This window comes from Hemitrygon akajei, chromosome 8, assembly GCF_048418815.1.
Source record: "Hemitrygon akajei chromosome 8, sHemAka1.3, whole genome shotgun sequence".
Taxonomy (NCBI): Eukaryota; Metazoa; Chordata; class Chondrichthyes; order Myliobatiformes; family Dasyatidae; genus Hemitrygon; species Hemitrygon akajei.
Genome location: NC_133131.1, coordinates 120,342,094 through 120,360,009, shown reverse-complemented (window position 1 = coordinate 120,360,009; position 17,916 = coordinate 120,342,094). Strand labels below are relative to the sequence as shown.

The 17,916-nt window shown below is 37.3% G+C and overlaps 1 protein-coding gene across 4 annotated transcripts in view; it reads left to right on the top strand.

Annotated features, from left to right (window-relative positions):
- Positions 1-17,916, top strand: part of ankib1a (ankyrin repeat and IBR domain containing 1a) — a 92,331-nt gene that overhangs the window by 59,773 nt on the left and 14,642 nt on the right. For 3 of the 4 annotated variants that reach the window (XM_073054479.1, XM_073054476.1, XM_073054477.1), the window contains 8 exons: positions 213-301; positions 1,632-1,762; positions 4,265-4,399; positions 9,246-9,332; positions 9,422-9,488; positions 10,902-11,047; positions 14,462-14,640; positions 15,444-15,495. In XM_073054479.1, coding sequence (XP_072910580.1) covers positions 213-301; positions 1,632-1,762; positions 4,265-4,399; positions 9,246-9,332; positions 9,422-9,488; positions 10,902-11,047; positions 14,462-14,640; positions 15,444-15,495 — 886 coding nt within the window. Of the gene's footprint in view, positions 1-212; positions 302-1,631; positions 1,763-4,264; positions 4,400-9,245; positions 9,333-9,421; positions 9,489-10,901; positions 11,048-14,461; positions 14,641-15,443; positions 15,496-15,846; positions 15,878-17,916 lie in introns of all 4 variants that reach the window. The other variant, XM_073054478.1, reaches the window with a different exon arrangement.

The window sequence follows — 17,916 nt, the reverse complement described above, 5'->3', positions numbered from 1 at the left end:
CTGAAGTATTGATTTCATTAGTCCCTATTTAACAAATTCAGTCTGAATCTTAATGCAGCAGATCGCCTTTGTGTTGTGAAACCTGCTAACATTCTGGAAGCCTGTGCAGGGCCAAATCAGTGCTAACCAATTCCAGAGTTGTTCATAATTCTGAATTTTTTTATACATGATTAGGTAAATGGATGAATCTTAGATCTTGATGTTTTTTACAGGGAGTGTCTAGGAGAAGCCCATGAACCCTGTGATTGTCAAACGTGGAAAAATTGGCTACAGAAAATTACAGAAATGAAACCAGAAGAACGTAAGACCTGCTGTTATGTATTTTTATGCTCTGAGTCCACCTACATTTGTCCATGCCTTTCCCATTCCATGGCTCCTCCTATCTCCTACATCACGTGTCTTCATTTGAAATCATAAAAACAAAAAAAATACAAGTTGAACCCAAACGTTGCCTGCAGTTATCTCTTCCTTTCTGCTGCTTGCTAAGCATATGATTACTAAAGGAGTGATGCTTTTTTTCGAGTTATCTCCTTCCTTTAGTACCACAAATCCATATGTTTATGGCACAATGAGCACTATTTAGTTCCATAGGAGTAATTCAGACCAAGCCCATATCGTGTCTCTCTTGTCATCTGTGCACAACAGCCATGTGAGAAAGGAACTATCCCACTCACTCCATCTTTTGGTTGAGGTTGAAAGTGACAGCTTCCCTTGTATGCAGCCAGCAGAATTAGCCTTTTTCTATTCCTTCTGTTGAAGCCTTTTGTAACTTTAAACATAGCTTAATTAAATATCCTCCTTAACTTTTTCAATGGAAATAGTGCTTGATACTACTGAGCATAATCATAACTAGAAACCAAGACTTTAAAATTAATTTCTTTGAATTTGTAATATGTTCCCACTGTGTTTGAAATGCAAACAATTGCTGGACTGGAACATCTGAAATAACAAGTATTATAGCAGACCACAAGCCATCACTGTTTCTGTGTTATAACTAGTTATCAAAGCTAGAGATTCTTGTCATTCCAAAACTTTGTACAAATTCAACATCACTTTCATTTTCTAGAATTCTATGCCCAGTCTTAAAATTCCAGTGTAGCAGAGATGTTCATTTTGAGTTCCATTTGAACTGATCTCCATTTCGAACAGTGTCGCAAGTGCAGCAGATCACAATAAACACATAGCAGTGGCATTGGATGAATTGGATTTAAATTATTCCTGAGCCCTTGATGCAATTTCCCTATCACAGTACATTTACATTAAGAGCAACCCTCTCTTCTCGACTGCCTGTTACACTGTATGATAACGCATTGAAAATAACCTAAGATTAAAGCAATTCTTAGTCACAAATTTAATCAAATTCTTTATGATTAGGCATAGAAATTGATGCTAAACAAAATACTAGAACTGTACATTGGATTAGAATTTGCAAAGATAGAGAAAAATTAATGTTTCTTGTCCTTGTATTAACACTGATCTTTTACAAATGCTACCTCATTATTGAGTTTTTCTGGCATTTTCTGCACTGTATCAAATTTCCATTATTTACTGTATTTTTACTTTTAGTAATTGTAATTGATTATTATTGACATTCCTTTTATTTTTCAAACCAAGTTCTGTTTTGCTACTAGTTGCTGGTGTAAATGAAGCTTTTGAAGATGCTGCCAACTGTCTTTGGTTACTATCTAATTCTAAACCATGTGCCAATTGTAAATCTCCAATTCAAAAGAACGAGGGCTGCAATCACATGCAGTGTGCCAAGGTAAGCATATAAATTTAATTTGCAGTGAATTAGAAATGCATATGAAGTATAATTTACAAGCATGTATTTCTGATAAGTGCAGAATTATGCATTTTGAGAAGACTAATTAGATTAACACATCACAATGGTGGGAAGTATTGAGAAATGGAGAAACCTTGCTGGACAAATCCTAGCATCCTTGAAAATAGAAGCACACATAGTAAAGGTGGTGAGGAAGGCATTGGGGATGCTGTGGTCTTACAATACCAGAGTAAGGAGATTTTGCTGTGACTTAAACATTGGTTAGGCTAGAGCTCAAAACACTGTGCAGTTTTAATCACCACAGTATTAGAAGGGGCATGATTGCAGTGAAGAACATGTGCGGAGGGTGTGCCTAAGGTGGTTCATTTCCGTTATGGCAAGAGCCTGGATAGGTTGAGTTTGTTTTCTTTGGAGTGAAGGAAGCTGGAAGAAAAGGAGGACTTGAAGAACACATTCTAAATTATGAGGAGTGTAAATATTAGGAAATATTTTCCCAGAACATAAGTACTTAAACCTGGTGGGCGTACCTTCAGTAAGGTTTTGAAACAAAGTAATGCAACATGAAGAGAGGCCATTTGGCCCACCTCATCCATGCCAGTCATGGTGCCCACTAAACTAATCTCATTTGCCTGCATTTGGCACACATCCTTCAATCTCTCCTATCTGTTTACTGTTAAACATTGTTTATTTTATCTGCCTCGACCACATTCTCTGGCAGTTCATTCCATATATGTGCCAACCTCTGCCTGAATTTGCCACTCGGGTCCCTTATTAAATATTTCATCTCTTAAACCTATACTCTCTCGTTTTTAGTACAGCATCCCTGGGGGGGATAAAAGAGCTTTGTGAATTCATCATATCTATACCCTTTAGTATTTTATGTTTGTCCATTAGGCTACCTTTAAATCATCTATGTTCCAACAAATAAAGTCCTAGCCTGCACAACCTCTCCCTATAACTCAAGCCCTCAAGTCCTGGCAGCATCCTTTGAAATCACTGCACTCATTCCAATAAAAAGGCAACTAAAACTGTAAATACTCCCAAGTGTAGTCTCACCAATGTCTTGCATCATAACTTCCAAACTCTTATACTCAATGCTCTTACTAAAGGCCATTGTGTCAAATGCCCTTGTCTACTTGTGATGCTGCTTTCTATTTTTTAGAAGGGATCTGAGGTGATTTTTTTTCATCCATTCCATCTACAATTGCTTTAGCTTTAGCCAGAGCCATAATGTGCAGTGAACAGCAATCTTCTACTTTCTCAGTAACTAGAATGGTTGAAATCTAGAATGCATGTTGATGGTGGCAGGTACTCTCACACTATTTTATAGATATCGAAGCACTTGAATCCCCACTGCATAGAAAGCAATGGACAAAGCGCTGGAAAATACTATTAGTATAGATAGCTACTTAATGGTTAGCATAGATGTAGTAGGCCTATTCCTATGCTGTATGATTCTGAAGTGGCTATATGGGTGAAATTGCTCTAATACAAGCAATTTAGATTTTCACTTTATTACATGGAGCTATAATTTAAATGTTATATTTGTATGGGTGACTGCCATATATAGTCCTAAATGGTGAGGAGGGCTTTACCCATGATGGAATGGGCTGTATACACTATTTTTTGTTCAAGGGCATTGATGTTTCCATACCAGGCTGTGATTCAGCCAGTCAAAATATACGCTCCACCACACATCTATAGAAGTTTGTCAAAGTTTTAGATGTCACACTGAATCTTTGCAATCTCCTAAGGAAGTAGAGGCGCTACCGTGCATTCTTCATATTTGCACTTGTGTGCTGGGCACAGAATAGGTTAAAGAAGGTGATTTGCCATCACCTCCTCAAGGATGATTTTTTTTAATGCCAACAATAGTCAATTTTAGAAATGAAGAATCAATCCTGAGTGAGCTTATTGGAAAGATCAGAACAGAGGAGATGCACTCTCAGTTTAAAGCAGAGGTTCCCAACCTTTTTTTTTCTATGGACCAATACCATTAAACAAGGGGTTCATATACCCCAGGTTGAGAACTCCTAGTTTAAAGGATCACCCCATTAGACAGATAATTTTTTATTTCTTGAGGAAAATGAATGAGCTGTGGATGCTGGGTAGTACACAAGCTTAAGACTGTAATAGACTTATGAACTATAGCAAAGTGAACACTTGAACATCAGTAGAAAGCTGGAGTTCAAGCCAGTGATCAAATTGAATGGGACTTTATACCCGTTGTTCTGATTTCTAATGTTAAATTTGAGGCTCTATTCCAAATATGCCATTTTTGGAGTGACATGTTGAAGCTTCTAAAAGTAGCCCTGTGTTTGTACTTGGAAAATTACTGAATCTTACTTAAGTATTGGTTAGAGTTAGTTACCATGCTTTTAATGAAGCACCTGCATATTATTTTCTATGGAAAACCAGTAGAAGTATTGAGAAGTTTACTTGGATTGAAGAAGAAAAAAATAATGTTCTCTTTCTTCACAGTGCAAATATGATTTTTGTTGGATTTGTCTGGAAGAATGGAAGAAACACAGCTCATCCACCGGAGGATATTATAGATGCACTCGTTATGAGGTCATTCAGCAGGTTGAAGAGCAGTCAAAAGAGATGACGGCTGAGGTAAATATAACTCCTTTTTTTATTTTTAAAGTTAATGTAGTTACCTTTTATGGCTTCCCCTGTTCTATGCCAATTTATTTAAAGCTTTATCTTTCTCATTGCTACACTTGAATCCTCTAATTGGATAGCCATTTCTGCATGGGAAGGGTGCATGAAATAGAAGCAGGAACAGGTCATATACAGTTTCTAAATCATCTGTGCTCTTCACTAAATCCATAGTTCACTAAACTCACTAAATTCATTCAAGTCTACTTTCCCAACCAATCCCATTTACCTTAATTCCTGTAAAAATCTGTTACTTAGATTCTTGAATATACTCTGAGCATTTGCAGCCCCCTGGCACAGGGAATTCCAAAGATTAGCACCCTTGAAATTTCTTCATTGTGGTCTTACATGTCCGATTCCTTTTCCTGAGATTCTGTTCCTTACTCTCGATTCTGGGAATAAAGGAAATATCTATTCCATAAATCCCTCTGTGTCCCAATGAATTTGCACTCAATTCTTATAAATGCTTTTTTTTAAGACTAATCTTGAATGTGCTGTGTTTTTTTTTAAGGAAAAACCCTCATTCCAAAAGCTAATCTATAGTGGAATGATTCCAACACTAGTGCCTAAGCAAAATTAGAAGCATTACTTGAAATAATGTCTTGCTGAGTACTGTACAATCTCATCAAGACTTCATTACTTCTATGCTCCAGCACCACCTTACACTAAAAATTAAACACCATTTGCTCTCTTAATTACTTGCATGTTTACTTGTGTGTGACATGAACCAACACAGAGAAACACTATTTTTACATTCTTTCTGCCAAACTGTGTAGCAATAAGATATCTTACTTCCCAAACCTGCTAAACGTTTGTTCACTTGTTAAATTACGTAGTTTCTGCTGCAGATATTTACATCATCTTGCTAGCTCGCTTTCCCATCTAGCTTTGCATAATCAGCAAATGTAGGAATGTTACATTATCTTCACCCAAATAATTAATTGTGAATAACAAAATAACTCATGCCTAAAAGCTTGATAGCCTGAAAATGTTATTGCACATTTTGGTTCACATTGTCTATACTGACCATGATGCTGATCTATGTTAATCCCACTTACCTAGGATTCCTCCATACCTTTATTACGTACCTGTCCAATTGTCTTTTAAATATTGTGAAGGTATTAGTGCCCGACAACTGGCAGCTCATTTAGATAACTATCACCCTTCATATGGGGAAGAACTTTAACTCTCAGGTGTCCATAAATTTCAACCCTCTCAATTCTGGGCTCCCCTGTACTGGGAGAAAGGTCTTGACTATCACTACAGCCCACCATTCTGGGCAACATCCGGATGACACAAGAGACTGCTAATACTGGAATGTAGAACAAAAGAAAAACAAACTGTTGGAGGAACGCAACAGATTAAGCACCATCTAAGAGGTGCGAGGAGTTGTCAAAGTTATTTGGTCAAGATCCTACATCATGATTGATGTAGTATGTAGTAAATGGTCAGCCCCTGAGAGGCACTGATGTACAGAGCAATCTCAGTGTACAAGTCCATAGCTCTCTGAAAGTGGCACGGAAGGAAGTTAGGATGGTGAAGGAGGCATACAGCATTTTTGTCTTCTTTGGTTAGAGTACTGAAAATAAAAATCATCTGTTGTGCAGCTGTATAAAACATTGCTAATCTATATTTGGAGTATTGTTTGCAGTTCTGGTCACTGCATTACAGGAAGACTATGGAGGCTTTAGAGGTGGTGCAGAAGATACTCAGCAGGATATGCCTGAAATTAGAGAGTTTTAGCTAAAGAAGCGATTGGAGCATTGATGGATAAGGGGCAACCTGATCTAAGTGTATAAAATTATGAGAGGCATTGACATTGTACATAATTAACATTCTTTTTGTTACAAAGCAAATTTTAAATACTGCACGGCACAACTTCAACATCAGAAAGGCAAATTTTAATTAAGGTCTATAATTCAATTTAGTTTAAACAATGGTAGGTGTCAGCAGTGCACTGCCAGTAGAGATGATGGAAGCCCGTACGACATCATTGCATTTAGGCAGACATGTGAACAAGCAGAGAATTGAGAGATGTAGACTCATGCAGGCATGTGTCCAGTTAAATTCGCATTGTATGCCAAAGGGCTTGTTCATGTGATGTTCTGTTCTACATATGTAGCGTGATACAGTTTGATTAACTATAAAAGCAGCTGTTTCCGACTCGTGGAGAAATTGGCTTACAGGCAGCTCTTAGGAATAAAACCCACCCTTGCATAATGCAGGGACTGCCTAAATGTCCTGTTGGTATTTGAAATCCTTAAATGAATTATCTCTCATTTGTCTGGATTAAATTTTGTCTGCCAGCTCTCCAGCCAGCTGATTCATGACTCACTGTATTCTTGGACATATTTTTGGTATTGATGACTCCACCAACATACTAATCAGATCACCTACATTCACATCAAGTCATTGATGTTTAGGATGACTAGACTTATTAAATGCAAGATATTTTGTATCTTTCAACATTTCCTCTGCTCTACTAGGCATTATCAGTTAGTAAGTAGCTAGCATCCTAATAGAATATTATGCCCGGAGACTTGCTTCACGTACAGTAATTGATGATCCTAGGTCACTTACCAGTGAACAGGACTCAGGATCATCAGTTTCCACATAACAATGGATGACTTCCAGCTCCAGCTCACCATCACCTACTAACTAGTGTTCGTCTAATTCATCAGAAAGGTTGCTTGGCATTCAGTATTTGATGAACAGATTAGAAAGATTGAACCCACTATTGTTGCTTCCTTCTGACTTCATCTCTCTTCCTGGCAACTATATGATAGTGAATCAATCTGTTCTTGAAGCGTGACGCCCAAGATGAGTTTTTACAACTAAGACCACAACTTTTGCATTGGTGATCTTGCCATGCTCTGCTCCAGCCTCAATTCATCATTTGCTGAAGACCTTGATCATTTAACAGTTACTTCCATGCTTGGCTATTACAGTGTACTGTTGGCTATTCTCCATCATTCTACCCTCCTAAATCTGAAAAATTGAGGAAGATCGTATGTTCATAATCAGTCCTACCTTCACTCTAGTCATCCTCCTGTTCTTCATGTACATAGATTGCCTTGAGGTTTCCCAAATCCTACTCATTAAAGCCTTCTTATGTCCTCTTCTAACTCTCTTAAATCTCTTCTTGAGCTTCCTGGCTAATTTTTTAAAAATGCCCTGTTTGTCCTAAACCTTTGGTATGTTTCCTTCTTCCTCTTGACTGAATGTTCTGTCTCTCTTGTCAACCATTATTTCCTCATCATTTCCCTGCCTTAATAGGACAGACCTTTCCAGAACTCTATGCAAGTGCTCGCTAACAACCTCCACATTTCTGTTGTACTTCTCCCTGCAAACATCTGTTCCCGATTTATGCTCCCAAATTCCTATGTAATTGCATCACAATTAGCCCTCTCCCAATTAAATACTTTCCCATACCATCTGATCCTGCCCTTGACAAAGTCTATGCTAAAGGTCAGGATCGCCACTGAAACATCTCTGATACCTGATCAGGTTTATCACCTGGTACCAGATCCAGTATAGCCTCTCCTCGAGTTGGCCTGTCTGTCTAATGCATCAGGAATCCTTCCTGTACACTTAAATTCTGCCCTGGCTAAATGTCTTGCACTAAAAAGGTGCCATTCAGTATTAGTGAAATTGAAGTCACCCACAACAGCCTTGTTATTTTTGAACCTTTGCAAGATCTGCCTATAGAATCTGTCGTGGCCTATATGGACTATAGAATACTCCCAATAGAGTGATTGCTTCCTTCCAGTTTCTGACTTTCACCCACACTGACTCAGTAGAGGATCCTTGTGTGATGTACTCCCTTCCTGCAGGTGTGATACTATCCCTGACTAGCAATTCCACTTTCCCATCTCATTTACCTTCTTCCCTTGCCCTTTTGAAACATCTATACCCTGGAACATTGTCACAGCCAAATCTTGGTACTGGCCATAACATCATAGTTCCAAGTACTAATCCATGCTCTACATTCATCACCATTGTCCTGATACATCTCACATTAAACATATTTCAACTCATCTAACTAGCTGAGTGAGTTCAAATGTGCTTAATAAGAGAATGTAATGTAAGAATATAAATATAATCTTTATTAAATACAGTTGGTGTGTATCTGAATGTTCCACCTCCTCTATTTGAAATCTACGCCCTTTTTTGATACCCTTGCCAATAGGACAAGATTCTCACTGTCCAGTTGATTTATGCTTTTATATACCTCTTTAGAACATTGCCCAGTCTGAGAGATGTCTGCACTTTTTGATGATTTTAATCATTTGTAGGTTTTAGTGTCAACGGCACTGTTGCCGCAAGTCTGGAATTCGTGCTCTAACATCACTTATCTTTTAATATAAGCCATAAAATCTAATGTTGATTCTTGTTGCTTGGTCTCATTTTGTTTATATACACTGCAGTATAATGCCCCATATATTAAAGGAACTAAAACATTGTCATTATTGCTTTCTTCCAGATATGGGGGTCTGTTCTTTTAAATCACAAGTCTGAGGAAGGCAAGGATGGGTCCAGGGTCTATTAATGGGGAGAGCGAAGTGAAAGAGTATTGGCAGAGTTTCAGTAAAATATGCCTTGTAAAAATGATTGACAGCCAAGAATCTGTTAGTAAGTCCTTAAAAAAAATTGGACTTTTCTCTATGTTTACCTTTGAATTCATTGTAATTAATTCTGCAGTGTGATCCTAACACTTATCTTCAAACTCTGCTGGTTCTTTAAATTTTGCAAGTACAAATCCAGCATACAATTTAGAGTGATGATGTGTCTTATGTTTCAGGCTGAAAAAAAGCACAAGAAATTCCAGGAGCTTGACAGATTTATGCACTACTATTCAAGATTTAAGAACCATGAGCATAGTTATAAGGTATCTCATAGAAAGAATATTTATCTCATTGCTGCCACCTTTTGAATCAAGTAAAAAATGGGTTGTTTTTGTTTTATCTCCTGTACTAGTTAGAGCAACGTCTTTTGAAAACTGCCAAAGAAAAGATGGAACAATTAAGCAGAGCTCTAAAAGGTGGTAAGTGGAATAAATAAAATGATCAGCTTTCATAAAATGGCTGCATCCCTGAAATGACTATCTCTGACCTGGCTGCGTTTAATAAGCAAATTAGTGTAGTTTATTCAGATTTTTGTAGCATATAGGACATTTGGCCTACTAAGCCTTTGTCAACTTTCAGAGATCTCACTTTTTTTCTCTTAAGAAAGATCTTTCCAATTATAAATTCTAGTGACACCATGATGGAATATACTTGCTTTAAAACATGGCACTGTAATTATACCCACCTATCAATGATAAAGCTGTACTGAAGAAAAAATCCTATGTGCTATCCCACTACTCTTCTGCATTTGAACTTGACATATGTCATAATGTCCAAGAATTGCTTAAACAAGTGCAATGTGTGTCCTTAATTTTGATTTGAGTCGCATCTCTGCAATATTTCCTTTAATTTTTCTCAACAAATGTGTTAATGTAGGCAAAGATAACTGCAGTCTACTAATTTTAACTTCCTTACTCCTGAAGAGATTGACAATCCTCTTCTGTAATTTTTTGCAGTTATAAACTGCTTGTAGGACCATGTATCTATTTTCTGTCTGTGTGTATTGTATTTTGTGTTACAAGTTTATTATGGGTAATATGCCATGTGGGTTGGGGACTGGTAGAAGTAAATGAGTGTATTTACATATTCATGCTTTGTCTTTAGTTCAGTTTAGTCTAGTTGAGAATTAGAGGCAACTGGGAATTATATTTTTTTGATCATTAAGATCAATAATTTTTCTATTATGCTAACTTTGCTCATTCTGATTACGCTAATTTAGTTTGACTGCTTAGTAACACTGATTTGAACGCTAAGATCGCCGTATCGCTATTTTTACTCTCTTTAGTTTTTTTTTATCACTACAAAGTTGATCGTCTGCTGGTTTCATAATAAAGGATAAAACATACTTCTTTCAGTTTGGAAATTTGTTATTTTGGAAGTGCATCATACAATGTCAACCCTCATACTTGGTCTCTGAGCAGTTTTGGTTTGTTTTCAAGTAACCACTACACTGCTGTTTCCTATGCTGATTCTGTTCATTTTTATGTAATGTTTATTTATAAAATTCAAACAATGTTGTCTTATTTACTGCCTAGTAAATTCTCTGATCCGGGTGTTTTGGATTATTTATTACTATTGGTAAATAAATCTTAAATCAGAACTAACAGATGTGTTCATATTCACACTTCACAAATGTAGTGATGTGAACATAGTGATGGCACAAGCTCTTTTATGGCTGCCTGTGCACCCTATAAAAGACGTAAGCTTGGAAAATCTTGCAACCTACTACATTTTGGCGATTTTAAAAAAAATTACTTTTGTTGATTCGCTTTATGCATGTTATGTCTCCATGAGAGAAACTGGATATATTGTACATTGTTTTATTTTAATAGTTGAAGGAGTCTCTCCTGATACAACTTTTATTGAAGAAGCAGTGCATGAGCTTTTGAAAACACGGCGTATCCTTAAGTGCTCCTACCCTTATGGATTTTTTCTGGAACCTAAAAGCACAAAGAAGGAAATATTTGAGCTTATGCAGGTATGTTTGCTGAGATTAACTACTTTCAGTACTGACTATCTCAGTTTTGAAAGGCAGGAAATATACTTTAAAGTTATAAAAATGATAACACCAATTTACTTAATCTGCAGAGCAACGTATTACTACTTAATTAAACACTTCACGGCACAATAATCTTTGTTTGAATTAATAATGGTAATAAATATTTATTCCTCTTAGATGAGAGGGATACTTGAAGGTAGCTAGAGTCTTGCATTGTCTCATTGGTAGAATTCTCCCAGGTTGAACAACAAAAACACATTGCTGGAAATAGGCAGCAGATTGGGCTCCATGTATGGAGATGACTGCCCTCGTGGAGATGCATGTCTACTTCAGGAGAAATGTCACCTCTCCACCCACTCATAATCAAATTAATTTAAGCTCCTAATCAAATCCAGTTAATTGCACAACACCATATCCAGACTTGCCCTTTCCCTGGTGGGCTGCTCTAAAAAGCCACGTAGTTGGTATTCTACAAATCTCTTTTCAGGATCTAGTGCCAACCTGATTTTCCCAGACCTTCTGCTTATTGAAGATCCCCATTACCACTGTATCATTCTTTCTTGCCATTTGTAGTTTGTATCGCACATCCTGGCTACGATTTGGGGACTTGTCCATAACACCCCTCAGTGTCTTTTTATCCTTGCAGTTTCTTAACCCTGTCCACAAGGATTCTACATCTTCTGATCTTACGTCACTTCTTGCTAAGGATTTGTTTTCATGTTTTACTAAAATAGCCACCCCAACCACTCTGTCCACCTGCCTTTCTCTTTGATGGATGTGTATTCTAAGGTATTTAGGTCCCAGTTGTGTTCTTCAATCCAAGTTCCCATGTTCTCAGTATTCTTTATTAACTTGTTTTATGTTTTCTGTATCTGCACAGTTTGTCTTTTGTACATTGGTTGCTTCTCAGATTTTGTGTAGATTTTCATTGGTTCTATTATATTTCTTTGTTCTACTATAAATACCTGCAAGAAAATGGGACATGTATGTACTTTGATAATATATTTACTTTGAACTTTGAAGTTGATGCTGGCTTTTTTTAAACATAGGATTAAAACACCACAGTAGTTTTTATATTTATTGATGAGCTTCAGCAATTCTCAAGTGAATAGATTTAGGAGATCATTAGTTTTCAGCATTCAGTTAGCTTTATAATACTTTATTAGCACAATCTAATAAACACTTGCAGAACAACCAAACTTAGAAGTTAGATTGCCCCGCCTCATCTTTCAGAGGAAATGGGTAAAACTCATGGCTCTGGTATTAAAAACTGGAATATAGCAATAGCAAGAAAGGGTCTTAATTCAGGAAATTAAAGTACAATCAATTTAGCTGCAACATTACCTCACAGCTCTTGAACGCAATCCTCAGCTAATCAGGTCACAACTAATGAATGAAAGAAAAATGGAGGGCTATGAGGAAGGGAAGGATTAGATTAATCTTAGAAAACATTAAAGGGCTGGCGCAACATCGTGGGCCAAGTGGACAGTACTATGCTGAACAGTTCTATGTTCTACTCCTGTGGCTAGTAAGAGCACAAAGATCATTGCTTCCCTCGCTCCCATAGTAACCTGGAGTATATACCATCCAGCCTGGGGACTTATCTATCCTAATGGGTTTCAAAAATTCCCACCACCCTCTTTCTTAACGTCAACATATCAGTCTATTTTATCTGACTTCACATTTATCAGGGTCCCTACCACAGGTAAATACTGAAGCAAAGTATTCTTCAAGGATCTTCTGTAACTCCTCAGACTCTAGGCTCTTACTTCCTCTTATCCTTGATCAGTTCTACCCTCACTTCAGTCATACTGCTGTTCTTCATGTATGTGTAGATTGCTTTGCCTCACTTCAGTCATACTACTGTTCTCCATGTATGTGTAGATTGCTTTGGGTTCTCCTTTATCTTGCTCGCCAAGGCCTTCTCATGTCCCCTAGTAGCTCTCTATTCTTAAGCTTCTTAGCTACCTTATAACTTTCAAGTCTGATCCTTACTTCCTATACCTACATATTGTGTCAGGAATCCTTCCTGCACACACCTAACAATTTCTGTCTCATCTAAACCTTTTGCCAATCAATATTAGGGAAGTTGAAGTCACCCATGAAAACACCCTGTTATTTTTGCGTCATTTCAAAATCTGCCTACTGATCTGAACCTCAGTGTGTCTGTTGCTATGGGGGTGTGGGGAATACTCCCAACAGAGCGATTGCTCTCTTCCTGTTTCTGACTTCTACTTACAGAGACTACGGTAGTTGATCTCTCTACAATGTCCTCCCTTTATGCAGATGAGATATAACCCCTGATTAGCAATGCCATTCCCCCACCTTTTACCTCCCTCCCTGGTCCTTTTTAAACATCTGAACTTGAGAACACTCTGAAAGTCACTGCCATTGTGAAAGTCAAGTCAGTGTAATGGCCACAATGTCATAATTCCATGTCCTGACCTATGCACAAAGTTTTCCATGGTTCCTGATACTTCCCATATATTTCAACCCATACAACTGCTATTATTTCCTTTCCAATGTCTATCCTTCCTCAGTCTCTCTACACACTATATCTACCTTTACACCAACTGCTCCTTCTTATGACCTATCACTCTGGTTCCCATCACCCCGCCAAACTAGATTAAACTCTCAACAGTTTTAGCAAACTTGGCTGCAAGGATATGAATGAATGATCTTTATTGTCATTCTACTTAGATATAATGAAACTCTGTTTCATTGCTGAAGTTCAGATGTAACGTATCCCTTTTGTACAGATCATACCTTCCCTAGAAAGGTTCCCCAGAAGAGATCCCAATGGTCTACAAATCTGAAACACTGCCCTGAACGCCAATTCTTCAGCCACACGTTCATCTTTCAAATTATCCTATTCTTGCCCTCACGTGGCACAGGCAGCAATCCAGAGACTTCACCCTTGAGGACCTTCTTTTCAGCTTCCTACTTAGCTCCCTATATTTCCTCTTTAAGATCTCCTTCCTTTTCCTACCTGTGTCTTTGCTACCAATATGTGCCTACAGAAGACCAACAATATGGTAGCTTATCACTACCAAACAAGATTATTAAACAAATCCAGAACACATGATCTTGAACATAGATATCTATGGCACAATACAGGCCCTTCAGCCCACAGTGTTGGGCTGACCATGTATCCTACTCTAGAAACTGTCTAGGATTTCCCTATCGCTTAACCCTCTATTTTTCTAAGCTCCGTGTTCCATGAGCATAATATTAGATCATGGGTTGAAGATTGGTTAATAAATTCCTCATTCTAAGTGAAATTTGGAAGTATAGAAACAAAGAAAGCATTTTTAACTAAGGACCGTGTATTAAAGAATTGCACTTGGCTGATCTTACACAGTGATGCAATTTAAATGTCCTTTATTCAAACAGACAGACTTAGAGATGGTAACAGAGGACCTAGCTCAGAAAGTTAACCGACCTTACCTCCGCACTCCCCGTCATAAAATCATCCGAGCAGCATGTCTTGTTCAACAGAAAAGACAAGAGTTTCTGGCTTCTGTGGCTCGTGGAGTTGCCCCCGCAGACTCTCCTGAAGTACAAAGACGCAGGTACTACTTCAGTGATGCGTAACCTTTAGTTATTTCTATTGCTTTAAAGAAATATCTGATTAAACTGAATTAACAATTAAAAAATCAAACTATTTGGAATTGAGCTGTTTATTTCCTTTCCTCTGCTTCCTCACTTTTATATTTCCTTTACTAAAACACCCTTCCTCACTTTTAGATTTTGACAACTATTTAGTGATGTTATTACCCATGTATTAAATTTAAAATGTTAAATCTGTTTTATCCCAAAATCTTGTCTTGAGGATTTCGAACTGGTGCACTATCCAATGTTCCTATCCATTGAAAATTTCCAAACAGCATTGTTTTCAGAATGCAAGTCAATATTTTTTTACTATCCATTTCACTGATTTGAATGTGGGCAAATATTTGTGCTATTAATACAGAATATTAGCAGAAAGCACTTGTAAAAATATGTTTAAGAGGAAAGGGAAAAGAACACCTACCACAGCCCCTTAGATTTTTTGTGTTTAAAGTGAAGAGTAAACTGTAGTTTTTGTTTGATATTTGGATCTTAAATTCAATAATTTCAATGGATAAATCTTGGGATGAATTTTAAAATAACTGCAATATTGAAAAAAAATATTTCTTTCACAGTATTAGCCCTAAAATGTCCTTTAAATAGTATATTTGCTCATAAATAGAATAATTTACTTGCTTACCTTAAACAAATTGCAGTTATTAGTATTTTAGTTAGAACACTACTACTATTGGCTACCGACATAAATCAGTTAACATTAAGTAATGATCACTATCATATTGACAGAATTTTGACTTGTTTGTTACAGTTTTGCTGGTGGAACCTGGGATTGGGAATATTTAGGTTTTGCATCACCTGAGGTAGGTATACCCTGTTTGCAGTTATATGATACAGCCCTTCAGTGCAGTTTCTAGGAGGACCTTATTTAAAGGAGCTATCCTGAATAGGTGATGATAGTAAAAGGTGCCAATAATTTTGCTGCTGACAATCCTTAATCAGAAAATGTTGAATTTTGTTTTGCTTTAATTCAGAAGAACACTTCTGTCTGTAACAGGACCTGGTATGGAGGCAGACACAGTGGTTAATTACATCTGTCTATCTCTGTGCCCAACCCTGGGAGACCACATAGACCAGGTGCCAACCTTTAATGGCTGTGCTATTCTTAAAATAATTTTTTAACTTTTTATTTCTTTATGCAATACGGCCTGCAGGTATGGAGGACGGGACATAGAAGGCCTGCAGGTAAGGGTTTTAATAATTTGCATTTAAAACCCTGTTTAGGCTGCAATTATTGTGCAGGACAGCTCCTTTAAATTCTTCTGTTCTAATCATTGACTGTCAACATGTTGCAACTGCTGGAGACTACCACAATTATTGATAAGTGCCAACTAAACCACCATCAGTTAATGTTAGTTATTCTAGATTCATTCAGATTAAATTTAGAGAATCATTTTCTGATCCTCCAATTATATATTTGGGATTGTAGATTTTTCACAGGAGCAATTCCTGGTTGTGCATTGAATATGGACTTATTTATATGATAATTATAAGGTGTGCAAGGAATGTTACAATAGATTAGTAAACCAAAATGCCCAAGTTTAAAACATTGGATACAGAATCCTTTCTATGCAATCCTATATCTGCTTAACCATCAATGAAAAGCAGTCACTTGGGTTTTTTTGGCACTCCTGTTAGAATTTGATTTTACAAATTTGCATTGAATGTTACTTGCTGAGTGTTCATCAGTTATTGAAACTGGTTTCTAATCAAATGTAAACTATTAGCAGTCAATGAAAATATTGCACCATTCTGTTTTGGCTGTTCAATTTTTATTTTATTATTTAATCCTGTTGCCATTTCATTTGTTCATTAGAATTTTTGAAACATTTTCTTTCAATTTGTGTTCTTTGGTCTGAACAACAACTGAACCTCTTGACCATGTCTGCATGCTTTTATCCATTGTGTTGCTGCCACATGATTAAATGATTAGATATTTGCATTAACGAGCAGGTGTATAGGTGTACCTAATAAAATGGCCACTGAGTGTATATGAGTACAGTCAGACCCTGCATAGCTCTGATTCATTACAGTGAGGTCATTCAATTCTTTATTGAAATGTTTGAATTTTAAAAAGGACAAAAATCCATTCTACAGAACATTTAAAACTTCTCAAGAGCCCACTAGGTAAAGGTTTAATTTCAATTATCCGAGATAAACTAGCAGCCTTACGACGGGCCCCTGTGGATAAAATTAAAATGGCCTGGGAGCAGGATTTAAATATCTCCTTATCCGAGGAGAGCTGGGACTTAGTTCTCAAATCGATTAACTCAACCTCCCTTTGTGCTCGCCATTGCCTCTTACAGTTTAAGATTGTTCTTAGAGCCCATATGTCTAAATCTAAACTATCTCGATTCTACCCTGGCATTAGTCCGCTCTGTGATAAATGCAAGAGGGGCGTGGCCTCTCTCATCCACATGTACTGGTTCTGTCCTAGTTTGGAGAAATTCTGGAAAGATGTCTTCACTACATTATCGGGTATTCTGAATCAGCACCTAGAACCTAACCCCTTAATTGCTCTGTTCGGTTTTTGGGGCGAGACAGATTTATGCCTGGGTCCGACCAAATGCCGAATACTATCCTTTGCCTCTCTCCTGGCGAGACGCTTGATCCTCCTTAGATGGACGGATGTTGCCCCGCCCACTCATGCGCAATGGCTTAACAACATTATGGCCTGCTTGGACCTCGAAAAAATTCATTATTCAGTTCTTAATTCGGATCTAAAGTTCCATAAGGTCTGGGGACCTTTTATCGAGTACTTTCATAACCTTCCTCTTGACTAGGGTTTTTTTTTCTTCTTTTTTTTTCTTCTTTTCGGTCCCTTGCTTTCAGCTCCCTTTTTTTTCTGGTAGCAGGCATTATTATCCTCTGTTGCTAAGTGTATTCACAGTCTGGGAGTTTGACTGTCCGGACTTATACTCTTTATACTGTGTGGTGGTTGGTCTGGAGTTGTTGTTTTTTTCTTGTTTTGTGGGGCTTGGGGAGGACACTAAGCTCACTTGTCTTTAATTTAGGTGCTTTTTTGTTAAATTCTCTTCCTTTGTAGCATATTGTTATTGTATGCTTAATCTTGCACTGTATTAATGCTCCCCATTGGGATTTGGGGTTTTTAATTTTGTAAAATGTTTTGAAAAACTAATAAAAAAAAATGTTTTAAAACTTCTCAAGAGCAGCCTCTATTACAGTAAACATTTAATCCTGCAATGAAAGCACTTTACATATGC